The sequence below is a fragment of the Temnothorax nylanderi genome, unplaced genomic scaffold, assembly GCF_030848795.1.
Source record: "Temnothorax nylanderi isolate EJ_2023f unplaced genomic scaffold, tnyl_v1.0 TNYL_tig0072_pilon, whole genome shotgun sequence".
In the NCBI taxonomy this organism is placed as follows: Eukaryota; Metazoa; Arthropoda; class Insecta; order Hymenoptera; family Formicidae; genus Temnothorax; species Temnothorax nylanderi.
The window spans coordinates 537,552-563,327 of NW_027249134.1; the positions used below are offsets into that span (position 1 = coordinate 537,552).

General features: G+C 46.6%; 2 protein-coding genes across 7 annotated transcripts in view; one reads left to right on the forward strand and one right to left on the reverse strand.

The window, feature by feature from the left end:
- The window catches only part of Kdsr (3-ketodihydrosphingosine reductase), a 48,896-nt gene extending 24,063 nt beyond the window's left edge, over positions 1 to 24,833 (reverse strand). Inside the window, exons 1-7 of one of the 6 annotated variants that reach the window (XM_071708898.1) lie at positions 24,775 to 24,833; positions 23,082 to 23,154; positions 22,658 to 22,789; positions 21,965 to 22,301; positions 21,550 to 21,791; positions 21,261 to 21,475; positions 13,888 to 14,120 (exon numbers count right to left, since the gene is read on the reverse strand). In XM_071708898.1, the coding sequence (XP_071564999.1) occupies positions 14,111 to 14,120; positions 21,261 to 21,475; positions 21,550 to 21,791; positions 21,965 to 22,301; positions 22,658 to 22,789; positions 23,082 to 23,154; positions 24,775 to 24,818 (1,053 nt within the window). In that variant the 5' untranslated portion in view covers positions 24,819 to 24,833 and the 3' untranslated portion in view covers positions 13,888 to 14,110. Of the gene's footprint in view, positions 1 to 13,887; positions 14,121 to 20,832; positions 21,476 to 21,549; positions 21,792 to 21,871; positions 22,302 to 22,437; positions 22,925 to 23,081; positions 23,155 to 24,774 lie in introns of those variants that run through there. The other 5 variants (XM_071708896.1, XM_071708897.1, XM_071708901.1 and 2 more) reach the window with 5 other exon arrangements.
- On the forward strand, positions 4,881 to 20,794 carry LOC139773997 (neurotrimin). The gene is made up of 5 exons (XM_071708903.1): positions 4,881 to 5,699; positions 11,045 to 11,196; positions 13,085 to 13,292; positions 13,382 to 13,678; positions 13,976 to 20,794. The coding sequence occupies exons 1-5, from the start codon at positions 5,630 to 5,632 to the stop codon at positions 14,158 to 14,160; spliced, it is 912 nt and encodes a 303-aa protein (XP_071565004.1). The 5' UTR covers positions 4,881 to 5,629; the 3' UTR covers positions 14,161 to 20,794.
- Positions 24,834 to 25,776: the final 943 nt, after the last annotated feature.

Here is a 25,776-nt window from a genome sequence, read left to right on the forward strand (position 1 = left end):
GACGATAACGTGGACGATGAAGAGGACAATGGTTGGGAAAGGACGGACAGCGCAGCGGCCGGATAATGGAAAGATCATTATTTTCGCGGAACAAAGTCCCGTCGAGTCGCCGCGCTGTGTCGCGACGACGAAGACAACGACGACGACGACGACGACGACGACGACGCTGACGTCGTCTTCGCCTGAACGCGAGCGCGCGCATCTTAATTAACGGCCGCCCCAATTAGAATGGCGCTATCCAAAAGATTCCGGTCGCGCTTTGACTTCCTCCCCCCGTTCGAACCTTTATGCCACGCCACAGTCTCGCTTTCCACGTTTCCCTCGTCTTATCGCGGCGGGCTTCTTCCTGCTACTTGTTTCTCCCCGTGAATAAACGTCCGCGTAACAGTGACCCGGTTTCCGTCACTACGGCACAATTTAGCCGGCACGGCGACACGCGCGTTTTCGGGGGAAAATTGCGGAAAATGGATGCGGCGTGTTTGAGGATAATAGGGGAAAGTAGGGTAAAACCGGATAGCCCCGGAGTCAAATGGAGCGTACCCGCGCTGTCTCCAAAGCCAGCGCCGACAATGACTCGCCCACCGGAGAGAAGAATAGTTACAAACGCGACGACATCTTGCCCGGAGCTCGTTGAGGAGCATCAGCCAGTTTTACCCGCGTTATATCATCGGATTCCGCGAAAGTACAGCGGACGTTCGATTTTGCCGTACGCGCTCTATCCTATACATAGAATTTTATTCCGCGCAAACTTGGTCCCGCTTCGGGCGCATCATAGTGCACCGCCCGTTCTACAAACGCAGCGTAATTTCAAGGCGTGGGTCGCGCGCGTCGATAATTTCTCGTGAAACGGGGACAGGACACACAGTTCTGTCCTCATCTCCCTCTCTTCCGCCCCTCTGTCTTTCTACGCGAGTCCGCGCTCCGCTCTTCCGCCGCTTTCTTTCCCTTTTTGCGCCTCGATTTGTCAGGGGTATTAATCGCGAACGCGATAATGTCGTTGCTCGTGCTTCGTGCATGACAAACGACACCGATATGGCGTGCCTGCACGAACCGTCGCGCTGCGCCGCCGGTTAAAACGGGAAGAATGTATTTATTCTACGTGTTTCACGTGTTTCTATGTATATTCTACCGGTTTCTAAAAATTAACTTTCCGCGCAAATAGATAGACGAAGAAGAAAGGAGCGGGGAGGGGGATAGAAGGAGGTCGACAGGGCGAGAGCGGGGACGGAAACGCTGCAAAGTGCATCAAAAAGTTTTGCGTTTCGCCACGCGTTATCCAATTATCCCGGAATCACGTGCGCCTCGTAACGCTCGCAATTATCCGACCCCGCGTCGGATAAAAATCCCCGTCGACGGGAAAATTCTACGGACACGTGGCGGCGTTAATGAGGATACGAGGAAATATTTATTTACAGAACACCCTCTCATTATTAAAGCCGGCGCGTTTTAAGTACATAGCTGGGAGGCAATACCCTCCCTGATGACCGGTTTTATGCCGCGAAACGGCCGTATAATGATTCCTCTCGCAATTTAGAAAATCTCGCGTGTGCGCGCGCTGCCCCGAACGCAACGCGATACTTCCAGTCTCGCGATGTACTTATTTTCATCCGTCGCGACGCCGCTTGTCAATAATGTTTTTGTCGCGCGAGACGGCGTTCGGTCACACGGAGAAAGAGAGGAACGCATAGAGGCGACGAGAAAAGTTTCTACCGCGGTATCGACGCTGTTATCAATCCACGTCCGCCAATACGCGACAGTCGCGCGCGCCTCTCGTCGAAGATTATCCCGATAAAAGATAAACTTCGCCCCTACGTCGGGCGGTGAACCCCGCGCGGAAAGAAATTCAACCTCCCCGTCGCAGCGCGAGAATGAAAGAGGGGGGCGAGGAGTCTCCGCCGCCCCCTCCCCCAACCCCCGACGCGGGCGGATAGAACGGACGACAGTATGCACTCCGATGCACCTGCCGCTGCGTGTGACGCTTACGCTCACATATTTTATAAAACTTTTTTCTCCCCTTGTACCTGCGCTGCACAACTGAAACTCCCGCCCCACCCCCCTCTTACACACATACACTTAAGAATCCTTGCTCCGTGTGTTATACGGCGTGCGAACGAAAGTATATTAGCCCAGACAAGTGCAGGGAGGGAGATAGCTACGGGACGCAGCGAAACTGGGATATTTCCTCCCCGCTAACTTTCGAGTACCGGGAATTTGAATCCGTGGCACATGGCCTATCTCCTACACGATTCGACGGCGGGAGCGCTGCCGGGAAAGCCGGAAAATCGTTTAAGAGTAAATGACGTTTTATTAACGGCTCCCTCGGGTCTCCTCGCCTTGCCCATAACGTCACGCCGTTAGTTCTCTCGCAAGAGGGACGAGTTTAGCACGCCGCGTCGGGCCGTCTGAAAGTTTCAGCGCGGCAAAAGCGGCACAAAAGCCCGGGATGTCCGCGCGAGAGAAGATAGAGAAAAAGAGGGTAGAAACGGATGTACCGATAAAAAATGAATAATCGACTCGCGCGCGCGAGAGAGAGAGTGAGCTGCCGCGCTTTTTGTCGATTCTGCGACGGTTTGTCGCGTGTAAGGTTTATCGGCATAACCCAACGGTCGAGAGATGCACAATCCCGAAGTCGATCGACGTTAACGTTGAACCCAGCCAGGGTCGATGCGCCGTGAAAAGCGTAGGACTTTCCATCGGTGACACGACCCTTCGCGTTGCCTGAAGATGAAGTGGAGGGCCATAAAAGATGAACGGACAGCCAATCACCTTTCGTCTGCCTCGTTCGGCAACCGGGGTTTCGTAATCCCGCGGCGGGATTTTGACCTCGACGAAAAAAGCTACTATCATTTATTTGACGTACTGCGGCTTGCTGCTTTAATGACAATAGAAAGATTATACTTTTCTTTCTATATTGACATAAATAATTTTGTTTTGCCTACGTCGATGAGATAATTCTTGTACATTTATCTCTTTTGATAAAACAACGTCTGTCCCAGGTGAAGACAGAAAAATGAAGTAACATTAATTTTCTAAATGTACGTAAGTAAAGGAGTAGCGTAGACGAGGAGATAAGAAAGTCCCGAAGTAAGGACGAGGACACGAATGAGATCAGTCGATCATCGGGGAGAAAAGTTATATAATTTACCAAATACACGTCGTTCATGCAAATTACGTCGGTGTCCCGTAAACTCGGCGTGATACGAAAACTTACTTCCGAAGACGGCGGTTAATTTCAGCGAGCCATGAAAGTTGGTAGCGATATTCGTCTATAGATAACGTCGCGGGCGGAAAACCTCTTTGTCGTAAACGATGGACGCGAATCGAAATAAAAATCCGCAGAGTCCGGCGAACCGAGTATTTATTTATTTATTTATCTGTCTGTTAACGAGAACAATCATTTGTTGATAACGTAAGCGAAATGTATAAAAATATCGGTTGCAACATGAATATGTAATGCCAATCGCGACATAAAGAATAAAATAGCAGTGAGTAGTTTTCAGTACTATTAAACTTTGTCAGTTGAATTAAAGTAGAACAAGATCAGGGACACGTCGTATTGTCTAAACGTCTCGAAGAGCGAGAGAACGGTACTGATAACGGAACGGTCCGTTGTGTTGAAGGAGAGCACGAACAAAAGCGACGGCGGCATTTTTTCTTTTTCCCTATTAAATAACCGAGCCCACTGCCACATCAGTCTCCGGGGATAAGATTCATACCGTAAGCGGCTTAACATTTGTCCACGATGAAGCGTGCTGGATCCCCATGGTGGGACGAGAGAGGGGCACCAAATACATTTCCGCCATTTCGTTCCAGGCGGTCTACCTCAATTTCAACGTTGCATATTGCATAGGTACCTGAGTTACGATACTCGTGAAACATTGTTCATTGTATTATTTAACTTACATATCCAATTATAAGTACAGAATGCTTTTGAAAAATTTAATTTTTCACAAATGTAATTATATCCTCGAGAATGCGCAAACATAATTTGTATCTCGTTCAGTAAAGAGATCCCTTTCTCATTACTCTTTCGTGCTTTGCGGGAAAGCTGTTTCAACCTGAGAGACTTTTCAGTCGCATATAAACGTGAGAAGGAGACTCGAGCGCGGCTAAGGGTTAAATGTTATATATATACGCTCGCGAGAAATTAAGGAAACCGAGAATCCGAAAGGGACTCGAAGAATTTATTTAGACGAAGTCGTGCCGCGATTGAAATCTGCGCGTTACAGGAGAGAGTGAAATAAGACGACTCTAATATTTGAAATTGTCCGAAGTATATTAAGGAAAATTCAGAAGGGAGAAAATAAAGCATGGAAATTAAGGCGACGAAGGCAATTACGGGGCATCGAAGATCTTTAACGATTATTAACGAGCGTGTGATGATCGTGACGGGTTGGGAAGCGCTCCGATGCGCCGCCTGACACGCGGTCACGAATATAAAACGCGACCGTTCAAAGTTTCTTTAGACGGCTGGCAGGAGACAGGACGCGAGTCCGAGGTCGCGTGCCATTCAACCCCCGGCGGGGAGGCACGGGAAATGACGATGTCGTGTAAGAAGCGTGAAATTTGTCCGTGCTTGCGGGACGAGTAGCAATTGCGGAGTCTTGTCGCCGCATAGGACACGCAGAGAGAAAGAGAGAGAGTGGTCGGACGAGAAATGCGAAAGAAGACAAGGAATGCGGGAAGAAAAATTCGGAACGACAGAGCTGCGCGGTGCGACGCGGCGCGGCGCGACGCGAAGCGGAGCGGAGCGGAGCGCGCAAGGCCGTAGCGCGGGGACGGAAGGCGCGCGCGGCGGAAAAGGCAGAAGGCCTCGAGGAAGGAGGAGGCTGACTGATCGCCGCCGGAGTAGAGGAGAGAGAGCACGCCTGCGCGGAATCCCCGGGCGGGCGCGGGCAGTGCCACCGGAGGCCCGGCGGTTTCAGAGCTTCGCCCGGGACGACGAACCGCGGACGAGCCGAGTGCGGGAAACCCGGTCGTGTGTTTCACAGTACGACCGACCGATCCACACACCGAGTATAACCGTACAAACGAGGAGGCACAACCGCGGGGGTTGAAAAGAAAGGGAGGTGGGGGAGGAGGGTTGGCCCGATTGAACGCAGGCAGACCGCTTCGTGACCTTGGTGCGCGCGACACTTGGCGTCTTCTTCGGGAGCAATAAAGAAGAATTTAATCGGTACCTCTTTTCCAATTGGGGTCGAGTGCACGCGGAGGTGTACGGTCAACTCTCCGCGCGCGAGACCGCCCACAAATTAAGACCGTAACTCGGCCTCGTTCCGCCGCTTGCGTTCGCGAGTACTCCGACTGCGAGATAATGTGATGTCACAGTGTTAAGAGAGAAAAGAAAAGAGAGAGTAAGGAAAAAGTCGGTGGATGCATAAGAGCGCAACGGGGGGGTTGCAACGAGAGGGTTGCAACGACGGGTAACGCGGGAGTATGCGCGAGTCCTGGTAGCACCGGGTGCTGCTGGAGGATGAACGGGACGACGACGGAGGATTATTAAAGTGGAGGAGCGCCGAGAGAGAAAGAGGTGCATCGTGGTGTTCCATGAGATGTCAGTGGACCCGTCGTCGGGGACAGTTACGCCGTCGTCGTCGTCGTCGCCGTTGTTGTTGTCGTCGTGATCACCATGAGGAGGTCCTCCTACGTCAACTACTACGTCCTGTGCCTCGTGTGCTGGATCCTACTAGGCATTACCGGTAAGCTTCATTCGGGAAGATCGCCCAGCTTGTCATACAGCTACGTTTCTAACCGCGGCGCGGATCCGTGAAACAGATGGCGGCGTCGAGATGTCAGATCAGGGGGGGGGGGTTTCGAGAGAGAAAGACGCTGTGTTAGGGGGAGACGCTGTAAATAGCGGTTGTCCATTCACGCGACACACATAGACAGGCGGATGGTAATCGAGCCGTCGACATCATCGCACGGGTTTTGCGGGGCAGGCGGGGCTCAGTCGGACTCGTGCCGCGGATGGATCGATCAGATTTTGGGGTGTAGCAGTACGTTGCATACGTCTCCCTCGCGCCCCGCATGCACTTACGAACGTACGTACGTACCGCGCACTCGTGCGCGTTTCTCCCGCTGTCGCGAATACCGGCGGATACCGAGTGTAGAGATCGTACGGGAGGGGGAGGATCGAGGATACGCGAGAATAGATAAGGACTAAAAAGGACGGAGACGGCCGAGGGGGGGACGCAACCTCCGGTCCCGGTCCAGGACCGTATCTAGCGCCACCCTTGTTTGTCGCGCCGCAGCATTGTGCCTCCCTCCATGCTCTCTCTCTCTCTCTCTCTCTCTGTCTGTCTCCCTTTCTGCCTCTCTCTCTCTCTCTCTCTCTCTCTCTCTCTCTCTGTCTGTCTCCCTTTCTGCCTCTCTTTCTCGTCTTCACATCCTCGCTCTCGACGTCCTCCTCTTTGTCCGCCTCTCTTCACCGCCCTGCGTCCCTGCGGGATCAGCAGCGTGTCGTCTCGATGATTCCGTCATCACGGGACGAAGACGAGAAGGGAGACGAACGCGTCCCCCTTTCCTCCGCCGTGGCGTCGTTCAGGGACGTGTCTATCGATTTCATCTCGCGCGGCTGCATCACCGCGATGCGGTCGTGCTTTAAAGCCCGCTCGTGAAACAGGAGCGTCACGGCGTCGTTCCGGAGGGTGCAGTCATGCATTCTACGAGTACGTGCTATTTGCGAGATAGCCTGACTACCGTCGAGACATCTCGTCGGGAGAAACTGGGCGATTTTTGCATCTCTTCTTTAAACATGAGTTTGATTCAATCTTTTGGAAGGGGAAAACTTTCTTGAATAGCTCGCAAGAAACATCAATTCCCAGAAAAAAGAAACCGTTCCTCGTCGAATGTAACTCGCTTCTGATTGTAGAATACAGTCTATTATGAACCATGAAGAGATAAGCTCTCCTTTCCAGCGGAGCACGAGAGCTTTCGTCCCGATGGAAAGAAACGAGAGGAGGCCAACTGTAGGATTACCTTCTGAAAGCGATTTCCCGTTCTCGATTGAATAGACGACTCGAATATACGATTCCGCTAAGCGTATCAGCGATTAACCGCGGTGACGCGATCAACTCGCAAAGAAATATCTGACGCGTTTCGGGTCGCATAAAGAACGATCCCGCTCGCGAGCCCGTCTCTTCGGCGTGGCGTGATCAATTCCGGAGGCAGCGATGCGCGAGCGGAAAATCCGAAGCGCCGATAAAATCGGATTATCACCGATCGAACTCGTTCGCGTTCGTAGCCGCGCGGAAAGCACCGCCGACTGCGACTGTCGGTCGATGCAATCAGTTGGCGCGGCCGTTCGTCGAATAATCACTTAACTTGGGATCTTGCCTAAAGATCGGTGTAATTTCGCTCGCCTCCTCCGCGCGCGTAAGTTTCTCTCCCGCTAGCGGTAAATCACTTGGAAAGTACGCTAACTGCTCTCTCTCTCTCGACTACGAGAGCCACTACGAGAAGTTCGCAGTTTCAGACCCCGGTAATGGCGGGTTTATCCCGACATCACTCTCGCCAATACATTATGCACTTTCGATCCGTATAGTACTCGCAGACACGCGTGAGGCGTGGAGGGGGGGGGGGGAGGCTGCTGCACAACCTAACCACTGATTATACTTCGCTGCGGTGATTAACCGCGGCCCGATCCGTTCGTTCCTCCCCGGAAACGGAGAAGTTCGACGCGACTATCAAAGCGGCTGGCGCAACTCGGGGCGTAACTACTGACTCGAGAGTCTCGAGACGCTACGCGCGACTCCTTACGCGAAATCACGCTCGTGACGCTTATGGAGATTTCTGAGCGCATAAAATGAATTTGCGGAACGTGGCGCGACTTCAACGGGCTCGCAGACGTCGCCGTGCGTGGAAGCGTTCAGGAAATTGCGCCTCTTAAAAAGAAAAAGTCTCTTAAAGACGAGCTGACGTGTTCCATTCAATTTTTAAAAACACTTCATCGATATTTCACTGCGATAAATTAAGCGTGAACAGAAAAAGATTATTGTTAATATTTCATGTCTTTTCTTGACTTTAAATGGATCTTGTCGCAGGGAAAAAGAATCAGAGCGAGTGAGTCTATTTCGACGTAAGCCCGTCGTGTGAGGATTATTATAAAATCATATCACGCCGGCGGGAAATAATCCTTCAGATGCTGAAAAACTGGGATTTATGTGGCAGTTTAGCACACGATGACGTCGTAAAACTGCACGGGCATGCGTACGTGTTGTTCTGACAAAGTGGGAAAGGAAACAGCAGCCCTGCCGGACGCAGCAGCTCCGAGTCTCCTCCGAGCACATCGGGCGGCATTGTCTCTCGGGAAATATACGATTTTAGATCCGCCTTCTGTTTCCGAGAAATTTACTTCTTCCTACTCCCTCCGCCGCGCCCGCGATCACGTCCCATCACGCTCGATTACGTTAGCGGGGAGACACTTTATCGTAACTTATTGCTGCGTGAAGCGGAATAGATTTATAAAGCAATACTTCCTCGGATTTTTATAATAGTTTTCATACCTTGGCAGAAGAATCTCTTCGAAGACGCCGCTCTCTCCCATATTTCTTTTTTACTCCAACATTCTTCTTATTCAAAGTGCTTCGGTGGAAACGATGATCGAAGCGATTCCGCTTCGTCCCGCTTGTAACGATTTATGCCCTCGGAATGGCGAACGGTCTATTTCCTCTTCAACGCTCCCTTTAAATAATACACAACGTGAGAATATCGCGTCGTCGGCCAGCTTTGTAGCTTTTATCGAAATCTCCGGGACGAACGTGATTTCCGCGTACCCCTCGGGAGCTACGGGGGCGGCGCAAACCGACTTACAAAACGTCGGCATGAATAATGCAACCGCCACTCGTCCCCGCTCGTCGTCGTATTTGTGTCCCCGCGCAATAAACATAAACTCTTACGGTTATTCATCAATGAGCCTGCCTTGGTGCGTTACATTGCGAAATTACATGCTTCACGTTGACGTGTATACATCTCGCCGCGATAAAACGGCGTCATTCTCCCCTTTGCGCCCGAGCGCTCCTTTGCCCTGATTTAATCTCGAGATAAATGCGACTGTATTACGCACCCCTGAGGAACACGATCGCGCGCGACCTTTGCGCAACTCGCCGCACGTCGACATGAAAAATAGGTTTGGGGCGGCGTATAGGCATGGCATCTACCGAGCGGCCTATTTGTGCCCCCTTTTCTCGCGGTAGGCAAATGATCCCGACTCGGTGGCGAGGGGCACAACCTCACGGCGACCGACAGGGGCGCGTGCGCACAGCTGCGCAGATTTTACCGTCCCTCAAGATCAAGAGGATCGACTGTGCGGGTGGAGGACCGGTAGCGCAGCCCCCAGACACGAATTCGTATCTCCGGCACATTTGACAATACACCACTCGTAGCCGCGCGCGCTGATTGCCAATCTAGCTCTTCTCGGTTCGCGCGGAAACGTGTCGGCCGGATGGATTTGTCGGCTGCGGGGAATCACGGAGTTACGACGTTTCTGGGACGATGTGATTTCGAATCTGGGATAGAGGAAGGCGATTTTATCGCGGCCAACCGCGAATGATGATCAAAATCACCAATCGCTCTTTGGCATTACACGGATCATCGCGATAAACCCCTCCTCTCCCCCCCCCCCCCCAAAACGATAAATCTGACGAAAAGATTTAATTTTAGAACTTGATTCGCAATCTCTCGTTTGATTTTCGCTCGCAAAGTAAATGGAAGTTTTTATTTTTGCTTGAAATCCAACGGAAGGGAGATCGATGAAAATTCTTACCACCATTGTTTACTTTAGCTCATCGATTAGCCGTCGAGATTAATTTATGATTCATTACCCCGCACTTAGCTTGACTGAAACAATAATTATTACCGTTGCAGCGGCTGTGATTTTCTTGCGCATAAGTAGAACAATCGATGCGCGATAAGCTGAGCCGTGTGGAGCGAGGCTTACGTCGTGTACAGGCGATTTCATATTTACTCCTTATCGCGTCGCGCGATTATCGTGCTGTTGATCTTAATTAAGCGTAATTATCACCAGCTTTGTCGTTTGTCAAAGTTTCGGGAAATCTTGATAGCACGACGACATATGCTCACTTCTTACGTAACTCGGGCGCTCTCGAGGAATTAACAGCGTCAGCTATTAACGCAACTCCGCTAATTAGTAAAGTAATCAGCCACATTTAATTAACAGATCGAAGTAAAAGACGAAAGCGAGATAAGGTAACTGCTAGAAAATATACTCTAACAATGAGTTGTAGCGGAGAAGACATCGCGGACCTTTATAGAAGCAATTTATTAATTTAGCATCTTAAATGCTTACCGCGTCAGCCTAACTCCTCTACCCATAAAATATTCCCGCGCCCTAATTGAGGATTTCATTTTTCACACTTAGCCCCGGTGTGCGGTCCGACGACCATTTCTCAAATTATGGTCACCGCAACGGCGGCCGCGCAAATCTGGACGAGCAACCGTGGGGATTTCGTGCGCTACCGATCGAATACGAGATCGGATGTGATATCGTCAAGGTCGTTGGAATAACGCCCCACGTTGCTCTCTATCTTTCTCCCTCTTTCCCGTTGAATGCTGATCTGCCTTTAGATTTCCCGGATCGGAATCCCCGGGATTAGTATCCATTTCCCCCGGGCACAGCTCCTCAGCGGGGTCTCCTCCGCGATAGGATTTATTCCGAATAGCGTCGCGCGCGCGACCGGGCGGATACGGAATACGAATGCGAAATAGTCCCTTCTCGAGGTCGCCCTGGCTCGCCTTATTATTCCATTGCGACGGCTAACGTCGCTACCTCCATGTTAATTCGCCGCATAACGTGCCGGCGGCGATGCGGCGACCGCTATAAGCGTGTTACACGGACGTCTTAAGAACGCATCGCCGCGGCGATAATTCGCGCATTTCACGCATTCGCGATGTAGCGAAAAAATATGCATCCCCTGTCTCCGTATTCTCCGCATTGCGCCGTTTTCCCCCCTCGTCTCCGTGATCGCACGGAACCTGCACCGACTGTATACACGCGAGACACTTTTCTGAACGCACGTTCTTTCAGGGGTAAGTACGAGATCTCATTCGCTGGTGAAGAGATTCGACGGGATTTACACGGGGCCTTACTTCGACTCGAACACTCCAACGAATATCACGGCGCAGTTGGGCACTCATGCTTACCTACCGTGCAAAGTGCGGCAGCTTGGTAACAAATCAGTAAGTTATCTATCCATGCAATTGAACTCTCCGGTATAAAAAGGACTGTGAGCGCCAAGAAGAGAAAGAAGTTCTCCTCTCGGAAAACGAGTGAATATAAGCAAAAAAATTAATCTCTCACAGTACGAGAAACGCTCACAGCAATTTTTATACCCTACATGTTTTCTATTATCATTCATCCTCGAGTTTTACGCAAGGGTATCGTAATTTCATACATATATCAATATAACTGTCATCGCACGTCAATTTGAGACCTAATTTGTCCTTGTCATATCGTCTCCCGCATCTTTGATAGAAGCATGTTGCCTTACGCGTTACGTGTATTGACAGCTTGATTTATTAACAAGCTTATTTGTCGGATAACGCGTAATGGCCAAACTTCTGCCTGACAGTGTTATGACAATGAGACTCCATTAGATATAACGCTAAAAAAACAAGGAGAAATTGTCATAACTAAGCCGAGCGTGAGTCCGGTGAGACTACTGCCTCGTTGTTCCCGAATCTCTCCCGAATACCTACTATTCCGTTGTCCAGGTGTGAACAAGCTAAACTTATTTACACGCAAACGTTCGATCGGCTCTATTTAATTATTAACGGTAAACAACGGTAAAAAAAATTATCGGATTACAATCGGCACGTCAAAGCGAAGTGGGCAGTTATTTCCGTTATCAATCATTCTTTTCGCTAACGTCGCGGAAAAATCGCCGACCTTGGACAGCCCGCGATTACTTCTATCAAAGGTCCACGGACAATAAAACGTCGTAACTAATATATTTCAACCATTTATCGCGAAACCCATCCTATTTCCTCCGTGTCGGATAGCTGTCCGCGACAGATAACCCACCCACGTGTCACGAGCTGTTAACTCGTTCGCCAACGATCGGCGTTCCCTTTTCATCGAATCAATTTACCCCGCTAATAAAACGCCCGCTAATGATTTCGCGTTTTACCCCGTTCGTGAAACCGGTGCGGTAATCTGAAACCGGTGCGCAGCGAGAGAAGGGGGCGGTTTCGCGGAACGTCGGTCGTCGTCCGGCGTGTAATAAAATTACCGTCGGCACGCGTGGGGCTCCAAGCTGGCCCCCGTGTGTCTCTCGTTAAGGAACTTCACCGACGTGTACGCAGGCGTACTCTCGTCGTATCCTCGGCTGCATACAGGGTATACGCCTGTCGCCGTTGGCACGCGGTCGAGGACTAAGTATCCGGTAACACGCGACCCGCGCGTATAATCCCGGCGCGTACTTGAGGGGCCCGCGGTCGCCGCCTCGATCCTTATCGGCCGGCGAATTAAATGTATTCGTACCTCGCCTTCTTTCGACGCAGAGCGCGGACGACCGACCGTGGTTCGCGGCACTATCTAGATTTCCGTTGGGCGCGCGCGAGCCGTCCGGTCGATGAACGATAAATTAACGGCGAGGGGAACGGGAAGATTGATCGTTCGGAATCGGAACGAACCGAATGTACCCTTTCTTAGATTTTTTCTGGGTTTTTTTTTTTTTTTGGTCGCTGTATATCTCACTCCTGTTTCTTATACTCGACGAAATCTTCTTTTTCACGCACCCCAATTTCGTCCCTTTCGATGTCCATTTAGTTGCGAATAATGGGCTCGCGGTAATCCCGATGATTTCGATATCAAGCTAATGCGATTAAAATGAACGGTGAATGGCGAGGAATGAGTCTCTCGAATATATTAAGAAAAAAATTCGTTAAAAGCGTCGTCCGTTTCATGATAAGAATAGAGAGGAAGTGAGCGACGAATCTCTATGCAAATTAATAAAATTCAAAACCGACGACCGCGTCTATAAGAGACTACAAAAAGATCTCACGCGTGAAAAGAATTTAAGGCGTTCAAGGCGAAGAAAAACAATTCATTTTGATTAATCCGAAGGTCTCCTGGATCAGAAGAAGAGACTCGCATATCCTTTCGGTGGATAGAACGATGTTCATTCCGGACGAGAGGTTCCAGGCGATTTTCGGGGAGGCGGACACGTGGACGCTGCAGGTGAAATACGTCCAGGCGCGCGACGAAGGCGAGTACGAGTGCCAAATCTCGACCGACCCGAAGAAGAGTCACATCATCAAGCTCAACATCGTCGGTGAGGGTCGCGGAAGGCGATTACATTAAGCCGATTATCCGTTCTCAAACGACCGGGCGACAATACCGTAACGTCCGACCGTGTTACAGTGCCAAAGATCGAGATCTTGGGGGACCGTGACATGTATGTGAAGACCGGAAGTACAGTCGCAATACGATGCGTGATAAAGCAGTCCCTCGAGGGCCCGTTCTACGTCTTCTGGTACCACGAGGGCGATCGCGTTCTAAATTATCAGCTGGGCAAGATCGACATTCAGACGAAGAGGATCGAGCAGGACACGGTGAGCAGCCTCGTGATTCACAACGCGAGACGGGAGGACTCGGGTAACTATACTTGCAGCCCGAGTAACTTGGATAGCGCGAGCGTGCAGCTGCATGTGCTAAACGGTGAGTGGAACATTTTATCACTTTGGCGGAAAAAGTTTGGAAAAATTAAAATGGGGAAAAACAAGTTTCAAACTTTTCTCTTTCCCCGAGCATAAACTTTCGTTTACATGTGATTCACTGTTTGCGAGATCGCCCTTTTTTTCACGCGGACTTTTACAAAAAGCACTTGATAACTCGTACCGTGAAAATAACACGAAATGAACACAAGGTTATAGGTTTTTTTTTGTTTTTTTTTTCGTTGCAGCGTATATAATCTTGCTATTTTATTACATGCTAATATATCCGATGATTTTCTAGGGGAACACCCCGCGGCGATACAGAGAGGCATCAGTTCAGCGCCGGGCGGCTGTCCTACTCTATGGTGGCTGGCAGGAGTGGTGACACTGTACTCGAGTCACGGCAGCCGCATGTTCGTCCTCCTTCTTTTGATCCTTATGGTTCTCTACTCGAAAAATCCATCTTACTTTGCGACGGAACGATAATCAGGCAAGCCCGCAAGGATGGTATACGCGTATAATCGATTATCTCCTGCTACGAGACCTCGACTACCTCGAGAGAAGAGATCCTCGACGTTGCGGACCGATTTTCAGAGATCAAGGACAAAAAGGGAGAGGATGAGAGGATTAGGAAGATAGAGGGTAATACGATAGAGAGAAAGAGAGAGAAAGATCGGAGAAGAAGAATAATGATCCCGGAGGTAGTATGTTTTTTCTCCGTATGCGTGAAGTAAGAGTTAGAGGTTCATCTCGATTATTATCGAGACAGTGATCCGGCCGTTAGAAATTAGGAATTAGTTTTATTATATGAATTCTTGTTAAATTGCTGCGAGAGAGTTATACGTGCTGGAGAAGCTACGAAATTTTTGACGTTATCGAAAATATAAATTAAGTCGAGCTTGAACAACGGGTAGTCCGTGAACGTCTTGAAAACTTTCAGTTGCGAATTCGGAATAAACTGATAATTTTTTTTTTATTAGGACTATTTATTGACTTTTACGTCCATTAAAAATTTTATCTAAATAAAATAACGTGTCATTCTTACTGTTGACTGCTTATTGTAGCAGATATTTTTGAGTTTGCTTTTCTAAAGACGCGTTCTACTTTTGCATTTTACATTTGCATAAATGTTTCACGCATTTCCCGTCTGTTTAGCCCGACGAGGTAAATAGTTACGAAATCTCAAAAAAGAAAGCGCCCGAAAAACGATCGCGATCGCGAGATCCTATCGCGAGGGCGTTGGGTGGGTTTCGTAGCACTCGTTACAGGAACAAGAAAGCGATAACGTGACTAGAAATATAGAAAGACGAGAAACGATGGTGAGAGAAAGAGGAGAGAGAAAGAGCAAGAGTGAAAAAGAACCGTCACGAGACTGGGGAAAAAGCAGAAAAACTTCGTCCGCGCCGCTCGAATAGAATTGAAACTTGTTCGATGAATTTTTCGAAATGCGATGTAATTAATTATATTCGACAGCGACCGATTACAAACAAAGCGTGTCTATACTTGACGTCTACCGCGTGATCTAGGATCGTCCTGAGACCGAGTGATCTCGGCCATCGTCTCTCAGACGATTTGTCGATACGCGCCAGAAGCAATTAGAATCTCACTTCAGTTCGTCAATCAGCGTGTCTGTTCCAAGATCGTACGAGAAGCAAGCTTGACGAGAAGGGGAAAGAAACGACGGGGAAAGAATCGAAGCGACCCTATTGAGAAATAAAAATGTTGTTATTATTATTAATAACACACGGCGATAGTATTATTCGATCCGAGGAAAAAAAAATTCATATCAAGCGACATTTTGCCCATATCAAACTCAGTCACGATATTCTGATATTCCCAGCGCCAAGGCAAATTTGATACGACTATAGTCGGAGAACGTCATTAAATTTACGGACAATTTTTATCCGGGAAGCTCATCGATTGCGCGAGTAAGATGAGACAGGATATCGCGATGTGGAAATTAATCACTGCCTCTATAAATACTTGACCGCTGCTTTGTTGGCGACAGGTGTCTCGAGACGATCCGCGATAAAAATTTTGGTAATTGAAACGCTTTGAGTATACACACGTCGATCAAAATGTATCCATACGTCCGCGCATGCACAGGCTGACTCACCGCGACGCGGGCCGTAAAGACCGAACTTATATATCTTCCACTGTCCGCTCCCATACGCGTCGTCTCGCGATCTCGGAAATATCGCGGTTTTTTACAGAAAATCGATGAACCTTTTAGGAATGTAGAAAAAATTTGTACACTCGTTTTGCTCGAGGGATTAAATACTGCCGATAAAGTCATTTTTCATTCCTTCCTTGAAAAGTTGTCCGAAATGTCACGAACTATTTCTATTTGGACTGTTTATTCACGTTGGACGACGTTAAAGGGGAAAAAAAAGACATTTGTTTTGTATAAAATTTACAAACGTACGTATATACGTAGTGTAACACACGCCAAATTTTACACGTATTCTAAATCCCATTCAGATATCCTTCTTCGATAGATTTCTTTTTCTTACGAGTCGTCAAACGTCTCATCGTAACAACATAGGCAAAGTACTTTCGACGTAATACTTTTTGATAACGCATATTTCCATGTTTTTGACGGTTTTGGCCCGCGGCGTGCCGCCTCTGAGCATGATCGGTTGTATAATTTAGCGGATGAACGTACGGCTTTCCGGTGGGCACCCGTGCGCCCCCCGCGAATTTGCTTTCTTCTCGCAAATACTAGAGGGATGGGGAGGGAATACTGTTTTTTATAATATTATATTATATATATATATATAAATATATATATACAAACAGAAATATATATATGTATATGTGTACGCGCGCAAATACGTTGCACATGGGTGTTGAATATTGAACAAGTTTCAGCTCGTACGAACGAGAGGCGCATATAAAGCGACTAGAACGTATACGTTCTCGTTGAGAAAATTCTTGAGAGAATGTCTTGAAGAGAGGTACGAATAGGAAGAAGGGAAAAGAGAGAGAAACAGAGAGAAAGAGAGAGAGAGAGATAGAGGAAAAAATACACCATAGAACACGAGGACAGCGGCAGGAGACGAACGATTCGTTAGAATATCTACGATTCATGTGATTGTAAATAACGTAACATAGCGTATAAATAACGTAACGTTAATTAATGATATGCCGTACGTGTTACGCTAAAGAAACAAGAAAAAAAATTAACTAAATAACGTTACTGTGTAATTTTTCGGATCGTAAAACGCGCATTGGAAATGGGTCTGGCCGCCCGTGCTAACCGGCTCGGGAATCATGCACGGTATCGAGAGGCAAGAGGATGTGGCACGTTTCTTAACGATAAGAGAGACGCCGCGCATACGTATACGATGTTCCCAGAAATCGAAATATCGTCTGACGAATTTCCGTTTCGACGAACATTTATCGCGGGGGGGGGGGAAGCGGAGGGGAGGGGGAGGACACGGGCGTCGTCCGTGATACAATCGAAGGAGAGATCCTTAACGCGTCCGTCGCATTTAGCCGCGGTCACTTCCGGATCGCGGCGGACTTATCATCGGAGATCGGCGCGTAAGACCACAGAGGAGGACCGGAGAACACGCGCCAGGGTACCGGCGCGCGCGCGCGCGCGCGCTTTTTCCGTTGGCGCGCCGGTGCGTCCAAATTTTTTTTTAGGGGGGGGAAGAAGCGGAGAGCGCGCGCACGTTTCCCCGTGACGAGCGCGCTCGTGGATAGCACGGGCCGGCCACACACGCGACTAGATGTAACACTAATTAACGCCTAGCGATTAAGCGAACTAACGGATATAAATGCAAATATATCGTCGGATATAATAGCCAGGCGGGGCGAATGCGCGAGCGGCTGTGTGCGTGCATGTTTTGCGCGACCGCGCGAGTGCGAGCGGTACGGTTGGTGCTTTAAACCGTGTGAGCCTGTTCTGCGCGAGAGAGCGAGAGAGAGCGTGAGAGAATGACGGTGAGAACGAAGGACGAAAGAGAATGAGAAAGCGAGAGAGAGAGAGAGAGAGAGAAAATAAGCCACACACGCATACGTACATACAGACGTACACGACACATACAACACGCGCACACACACGCGTATACCGCGAGAAGTTCGTTGGACTGACGTGTAACCAAGACGTTGGTCGAATGACACATTTTAAGATAAAGACAAAAAAAGGTCGATCGGGGACGTAGCTATCTTCTTTATATCGTTTCCGCCTTTCCTTCTTCCCGCGCCTCGCGAGGCCTCGCGGAGCCTTCTAAAGGCAACGACGCGACAAAGGCCGGAAACGGTCTGTGTGAGGTCGCGGTCGCGATTAAGCTTCACCACCCTCTTTCTTCTCTCTTCTTTAACGCGGGCCTCTCCCTCGCGAGGTGGAAGAAGGAACACCGCCCTCGTCCCCGTTGCCCTTTTGCTTCACCGCGAGAAAGGGGGAAGTAATTTAAAGAGAAGATAGCAGGAGAGACGGCGGGACGGCGAAAAAAAAAACCCAGTCGAGAAACGTCGTCTTACGATCTAATTCTAACGTAGAACAGCATTAAAATTTTTGTACCAAAATCTATCTCAGTAGCCCTTAAGTGTCGCGTACACTTGCGTTTCCGTTTCCGTTCGACGTTGCCGACGCGTACTTACCCTCCTTATTCAATTTCTTCGTTTCTTGGTCGAAACACGTCGCGGGGGAACGGAGCGAGTAAAACTTGCCCGAAAATACCCTCTCGCAAGTTTCTCGGTCGCAGCATTAAAATTCCCGGGTCGTCAGCGCGATCGTACGCCCTTCTCCCCCCGCGTTCTTCCACGCGTTCGAATAAATCAACCCCTCGCGTGCCACCGCTTCGCGTTTCCGTAAGGCAAGCTCGCGAAGTAGAGCGCGAGAATGATACGATTACTAATCGCGGTCCGGGAAGTCTCGACAAAACCTCCCTGATTAATATAATGAGCGATCGCGATCCGATCCGCGCTCAGCCGATTCCCGAGAGTCGTGGTAACGACTTGAAGATAATGAACACTTCTCTGTTTCGAGAGAGTGATATGCTTGTGACCGTCCTGACAGTACGTCGATGTGCTCTTACGCGTAGATGACACAAGTTAGATGTGTTCTTTCCGAGATAGCAGGCTATATGTGAGAGATACGAGCGACACGACGCCGCCGCCGTCGTCGTCGTCGTCGTCGTCGTCGTCGCCGGAGAGATGAAAGACGAAGTGAGACGCGGTGACCCAGAAATACATAGATCTCTCTATCGAGTCGCGGGGATTTCAATTCCGACGTGATCTATCCGTCTGTTGCCGCGCCATCGAACGGTCTCGAAAAATTCTTTGTGAAGGCGGGAGAACATCCCGGAAATCGATTACGCAGCTCCGAGAAAGAGAGCGAGAGAGAGAGAGACAGGGGGAGAAAGATTGAGAACAAGTCACCGGAAAAGAATTTTTCGACACGAGCGGCAAACGAAGTGTTATCGTGAAACTTTTCAGACGAGAAACTAAACGTCGAAGATTACGAAATACCGCGCGCGGAGGATGTACAGGACTGTTGTAATTTTAACCCTCCACTGCTTTTGGATCCTATTAGAGGGCGAACCGCCTCTCGCGAATGTATAATAAATTTCCCAGACAGCACGCATGTCCGAGATCGAAACGTTTTAAAGACATCTTTAGACATCTTATGTCCCGATTTTGGACACAGTGCTGTCTGGGTTTCTATTTCGATGATACGCACGCACGAGTTCGAGACTGCGACGGAAACAAATGGTTCGCTTTCTCGTCCGTGCGGGCATTTTTTTTTTGCCCCCGGCTGTGGAGGGTTAGAAGGGCGAATCGGAGAAACCCATTTGTCGTCGATCGGCGCCCTCGGGACGGCAGGTACCTCGTTAACCGCGCGGATCACTGATGACATTCGCGAGAGATGCACCGTGCAATCACGCGACTGTTGCACGCGAGCATTGACGCTCCCGAACTCGAGTGGCTCGACGAATTATCGCGAATTATATTATCGAGTAAACGAGATTATTACGTTCGATCCCCCTTAGCGATACGCAAAACCGGGTAATTTATTTATATCGCATTGTCGGACACGAAAATGCGCGTGCGATCGACATCGGTAAATCAGGAGCCACGATGAGTCCATTTGCGAGAGAGCGACTGAGTGAGTTCGACAACGTCCTATAAATGTTGAAAGCGAGATCCTACGTTACGGGCACGTTTCGTTGACGGCACGCGACAGATCACACTATAGTAAGGGGTCTAATTAATCACTAACACACGTCTGCCGATTCGAACGTTCGACGAAGGTGATTTACGGCTGCCCGTCGCCGTGAAGGGCGGACTATCGGGAAGACTCTTCGGGAAACCGCGAGAGAAGGAAGGCGAAATTTGTCGAGCGCGCGGATAAGCAGACGATCGATTAAAAAAAAAAAAAAGAAAAAAAGTAAGCGTAAGTTAAAAGAAAAATAAACAGCAAAACACTCTGGAAATATTCCTCGAGGCAAGCCTCGTCTCATGGATTCGCGTCTGTACACCTTGAGCGCTTTAACGAGAGGAGAATGGACTTTTAACGAATCTACGAGATGATGCCGAGAAAAGCGAAGGATGTTAGAGCGAATGTGGGGAGGATAAGCGGAGCGAGAGTTTAAAATATGCGCGTGAAGTGCACGAGCGAAAGAGCGAGAGGGTGTGAGTGAGAGAGAGAGGGAGAGAAAGCGAGCGAAAGAGCGAGATAATAAATCAATGTTAAACCCATCATTACCGGACTCGCAGTTTCGGGAGACAAATCTTCGTTGACCGCCGTTTCTACGCATAAGTTTAGTCTCGTTTTTCGGAAGCTGGACGCCGCGACACGTCCTTTCGGCGCCCGATCGCGGCTGCGCGATACTACTTACTGGACTTTAGACGAACGTGAAAAGAAATTTACTCGTTGTCCGCGTCGAGCACGAGCTCGGATCTTTCGCCAGCAGCGGCGGGACAGACGCGCGGAACGCGATCGACGTAGAACGGAGGAGCCCCGTCCACGTCTCGGGAGTACTCTTTACATACCAGTTTCAGCGTTTTTCCGTTTTTAACTTATTGTGGCGAGAAACGGGACGAAGAGCAGTCCCGTTCTATGTGTGTAAGAACCATAAAAGCTTAATAAAAGAAAAAAAAAACATTATACTATGAACTTACGGAATACCTAATAAAACTAAGCCAAACCGTTAAGAACCGTCTTTTATTTCTTTCGCTCCTTTGTATATCGCATTACGTATCATTGCATTGCATATCATATCATTACATGTCAAAATATCATTATATTTCACACAACTTATTATATATTTATCACTGTATTGCATACACGTACATATCCTACCATCATTACGTCAGTCACATATGCATCATTATATATTAATGTACTTGGCATTTATTACGAAATAATAGATTTCGCTTAAAAAAGGAAACAAAATGGGATTCATGTAGATGCAAATAAATTGTCTTGCGATAATATACAAGCACGAACGTATAGAGCGAGAAAATTTACCAAAAATATACATATTAAGTGAATGCCTTAACTTAGAATGGAATATCGCGTTAATCTTTTAGTCGCGGACCACAGAATATTGTAAGAGAACTTTGTTTCTCACTTGACTTTTTCCGAGGCCTCGGAATTTGTACAGTTGTTACATTTTGCGATGGCTCTCTCGAAGAAGTTGCGATAGAGCACGCCGATGAGCCTCAACACTCCCATTAGCCAAGATTGCAAGATCAACTCGCAACATGAGGTGAGTGGCGACATTCCCGCGCACAATGTCGCTATTATGAAACCTTCCCAACCAACGGTAGAGAAGAAACGTCTTGCCTGAAGCACGTTATCGTTTAACACAGGAAGTCAAAGAGAAGCAATTTTAAATTTATTAGTTTTCATGCACTTACCAGCGCGTCCTTGAAAGTTTTCTCAGCAACGACCTCGGGCTGGACCAGTTTCACCGTCTGCGATATGACTTTTGTCTCCATCGGCTTTGACAACTCTTCGACTGCAAAACCAGGTGTATCTGTGTCCGGCGGTAAAGACAGAGTAACAGAGATACCGTGTGGTCGAAGTTCCATCTCCAAGCTCTCCGCCAAGCCACGGAGTGCAAATTTTGTACCACTATAAGCGGTGTATCCAAAGATACCTGCAATGCATTCTCTTTTTATATAAAGACCAAGTCATAATTGACGTGTCAGTGGTACAAATAATTTATTACGCAAATACCTAGGAGACCAGCTTGAGACGACACAAGTACAATCACTCCTTCCTTAGAAGCTTTCATTCTTGGCGTCACTGCCTTAATGCAGTAATATGTACCTAGAAAATTTGTGCGTATCATGTCATCGAGATTCTCTGGGGTGGTGTCTTCTATCTTGCCAGCGATTGCAAGACCAGCGCAATTTACAAGCATGTAAATTGGTCCCATAACATTCTCTAGATTGGCCAGCGCTTTCTCAACAGTCAAATAATCCATTCCAATATTTAAAGATAGACACTCCACCCTTTGTGTATCTTTGTTCTCACATGCTTGCAATATTTCCTCTTTGGCTTTCTCCAAATTCTGCTTATTCCTCGCGATTATCGTCACATTTGCTCCCTTCTTTGCGGCGATAATCGCCATACATTTCCCAATGCCGCTGGAGCCGCCGGTCACCTACAAAACAATATTTACATTTATATTACAAAATGAGTTAAAAGAGATATGATCATCGGGACGGCTCTTATCACATCGTCTTGTAATTTACGTCATTATATTTTAATGCATTTTTTTTCGAACTTTGGACACTCACGACAACATGTTTGTTCCTGATGTCCTTTATTTTTCTCTTGAATAAATACTCGTATATCAAAGTCAAGACGGCAAACACGACAGTCGCCTGCATAAGCCAACTAAGCCCTTTCAGCATCACAGTTGGTATAATAATGTCAGTGGCCGACATGACGACTTATCCGTTCTTTTCGACAATCACCGACAGAATAAATGCTAATACCGCACAAGCCAAATATCACCTTCTTCTTCCTCTTCCTCTTCTTGGGGTTTATATGGCTCACTTCCCTGTAGAGCGTGAGGTGACACTGCCCTGAACCTTCGTGAGGTACAGAAACTGATGCGGCAGGGTTGAAGGCGTTAACGCTCCCAACCTAAAAGGAGCAAAACAAAAAAAAAGGAACTGATGCGACCCAATTACTCTTCAAACTCGAAAATGTGTATGTGTATGTACATATTGTGTAATTGTGTGTGTATGTCCGCGGTGTTGGGAACGAAATGACGACCACGTGCATTGTCGCGTTTATCGGAACCAGTGATTGATGTGAAATCGGAACTACGATGAAAACGCGAGAAATCCGCCTCGCAAGGTACATGCACGTTTTAGCTTCTGAGCGACGCGATATCAACGGGAAGAGTTCTTCTACCCTTTTCTCACATACCTACATTACCTACGTTGAGTACAATCCCCACATAATCTGCGATCGTCAAATCAGCGCTCTCTAATTTGGAGACCCGCCTTTAACAGGCATAAAAAGTTATCATGGCGGATCGAGGATCGAGTAAACATCAACACTGGGTAATTTTTTCTGACTGTATTAATTAATGAGAGGCTCGGAGATATAATTAGAGAATACTGACATCACTCTTGACCATGTGGCCTGCATCGAAAGTGAGTGAGCAATATATAAGTGTTTTAATTTACCCAGTCACTGTTCCATCATTAAAAATGTATGGATTTTTTTTATACAGCTGCGACCAGCGTTGTGCCCTGGTCGGAGCTATGTAAATTTCAAGATTACATCTACATAGATTATTTACATCTGCATAGATTATTGTTTACGACGTTCATGTTTACGCGAGCCTTTCTCGTGGTAAACAATATAAGCAAAATGTAAATTATTATCTATAAATTAGTGATTGATTAATTAAGTTTTTTGAATTATATTTTCACAAACAGTTCTAAAAAAGGAAATGAAAATAGTTTTAAATTAGGTAAAATTAAATACATTTCAGTTATGATTTATTTATTAATCAACTGTGCAGTACAACATATATAAAAAGATACTAGAAATATTATTTACGTGATTTGATCTGTTAATTTTTCGTCGCATGCTAAAAATTGTGTCAAACTAAATAATAGTAACTGAAAGTAAAATTGCAAACAAAAAAATATAAATTTCCGATATTTCTGGAAATATAAATGTTCGATGATCCATGAATTACTCATTGTTTACACGACACGTTAAACGTAGTTTACGTTGTATACATGTACATGCAAATTATTATATTTTACGCGTAAACACCCAACCCTAGATCTCGGACACAGCTCCGACAAAAACTGTGAAAAATAAAACAGGAACAGGAAAATATTGTGTATTTTTTAGATATTAGATCTTTCTCTGTAACATAATTATAATAATCTAAAATAGAGGAGACTAGGGACAAACGTAACATATTGCTTATTCGAGTCGATATTTTCCATTCCCACATAGCATGCATATCAAAAAGACGTCCATAAGATATCCCGAAGATATATCCTATCTCCTAAATATATCTTCGGGATATCTTCTGGACGTCTTTTTGATATGCATGCTATGTGGGTTTGCTTATTTGCACATCAACTTTTTTTTTTGTAAGGTAAACATATGCTTTGCTTACATTATAGGATGGATAAAATCTAACCACAAGTTATAATTAAGTAAAAAAAATCAAATTTTATGAAATTTGTTACGATTGTACCCCTAGGGTCGGTTATAACAGGGCTCAAAGTTGATTGTAACATGGTAAAATAAAATAAAAACAAACATAATCAATGTAACAAAACGTTGTATTTCAATCTTGATAATTGCTTTAAGACAAAGACACTTTTTTCAAATAATTATAATACAATACTTCTGAACATTTCAAATTACATATTTTAAACATAAATTATATAAATGTAAAATTAACGAAAATTTTTAAAATAGCAAGGAATTTCTCCTTTATAATATAAAATATTTCTAAATTAAAGTTAGTTAATTACTCATACCTAAAAATAGTAAAAATTTTAAACGTCATAAATTTCTGAGATTTTGAGATCGATATTAATATAAACTAAAAAAAGTAAGAAACTAATAAAATAAAAGTATGGACTTACTTTGACCCTGTTTTTATGGACGCAATAAACGCACAACCTTTCATCACTGAGTTCCGAGCGCTACTGAGATGAAAAGGCATTAAAAGGACGTTATATAGCAGTGGACAGATTCGTACGGGAATGATTGACTGATGACTGGTTTTTAATATTGGGGTTTGTTACATTCATCCCGCGTTACTTTTGTGTCTCTGGTCTCCCCTACATTCTATATATTAACTAATATACATTAACTAAGTTGCTTGTATATTTTTTTATTTTAATATTACTATTCTGTTCTATTTAACACAATAGATATTTACCAGTAATATATATATATATATATATATATATATACATAATTTATCGATTATTTTCTTGATTAAATTTCTTTTCTTTACAGTATACTATTCAATTGTATTTATTCAATTTACACAGCTTTTATTGTAGACAAACATTATCGATAATAAAACAATAATTTGGTGAAATGAAGTTAACCCAGTTAAAGTGAAATCAAATTATCCAAAATTGGTCTTCTTCAGTAACATTTTGTCGCGTTGTCATCTCTTATTTCGAAATACTATTTCTTACTCTGAACTCTGACCGCGATATTGCTGAGAGGACATTTTAGCGCGCAGTGAATTTTTCAAGTCCATGCTAGATCGTCGGTAAATGTGTCGTCGGTGTCCGTCTCATACACATGATCGGCGGTCAACAATTAATCAATTTAAAATTTCATGCAATTTTGCAACATATGAATTTTCTCGCGCGATATTTTATATTTTTCTACTCTTTCGTTTTCATCGAATTTGGCACCAAGGATTCTATTTTTCTCACTCGTTAATAGGTAAATAAAATACTTCGTCGACGGTAGCGAGCAGAGAGCGGTTTTTTTTATCACTATACTCGCGTATTTCATCGCGATGAAATAAAAACCGCGCGTAAACTCGAGACTAGATTCTGCCGAGTTTACCGCCGCGGATATCTCGTACTGATATCGCGACCGACTGCGTTATCGGCCGTTTC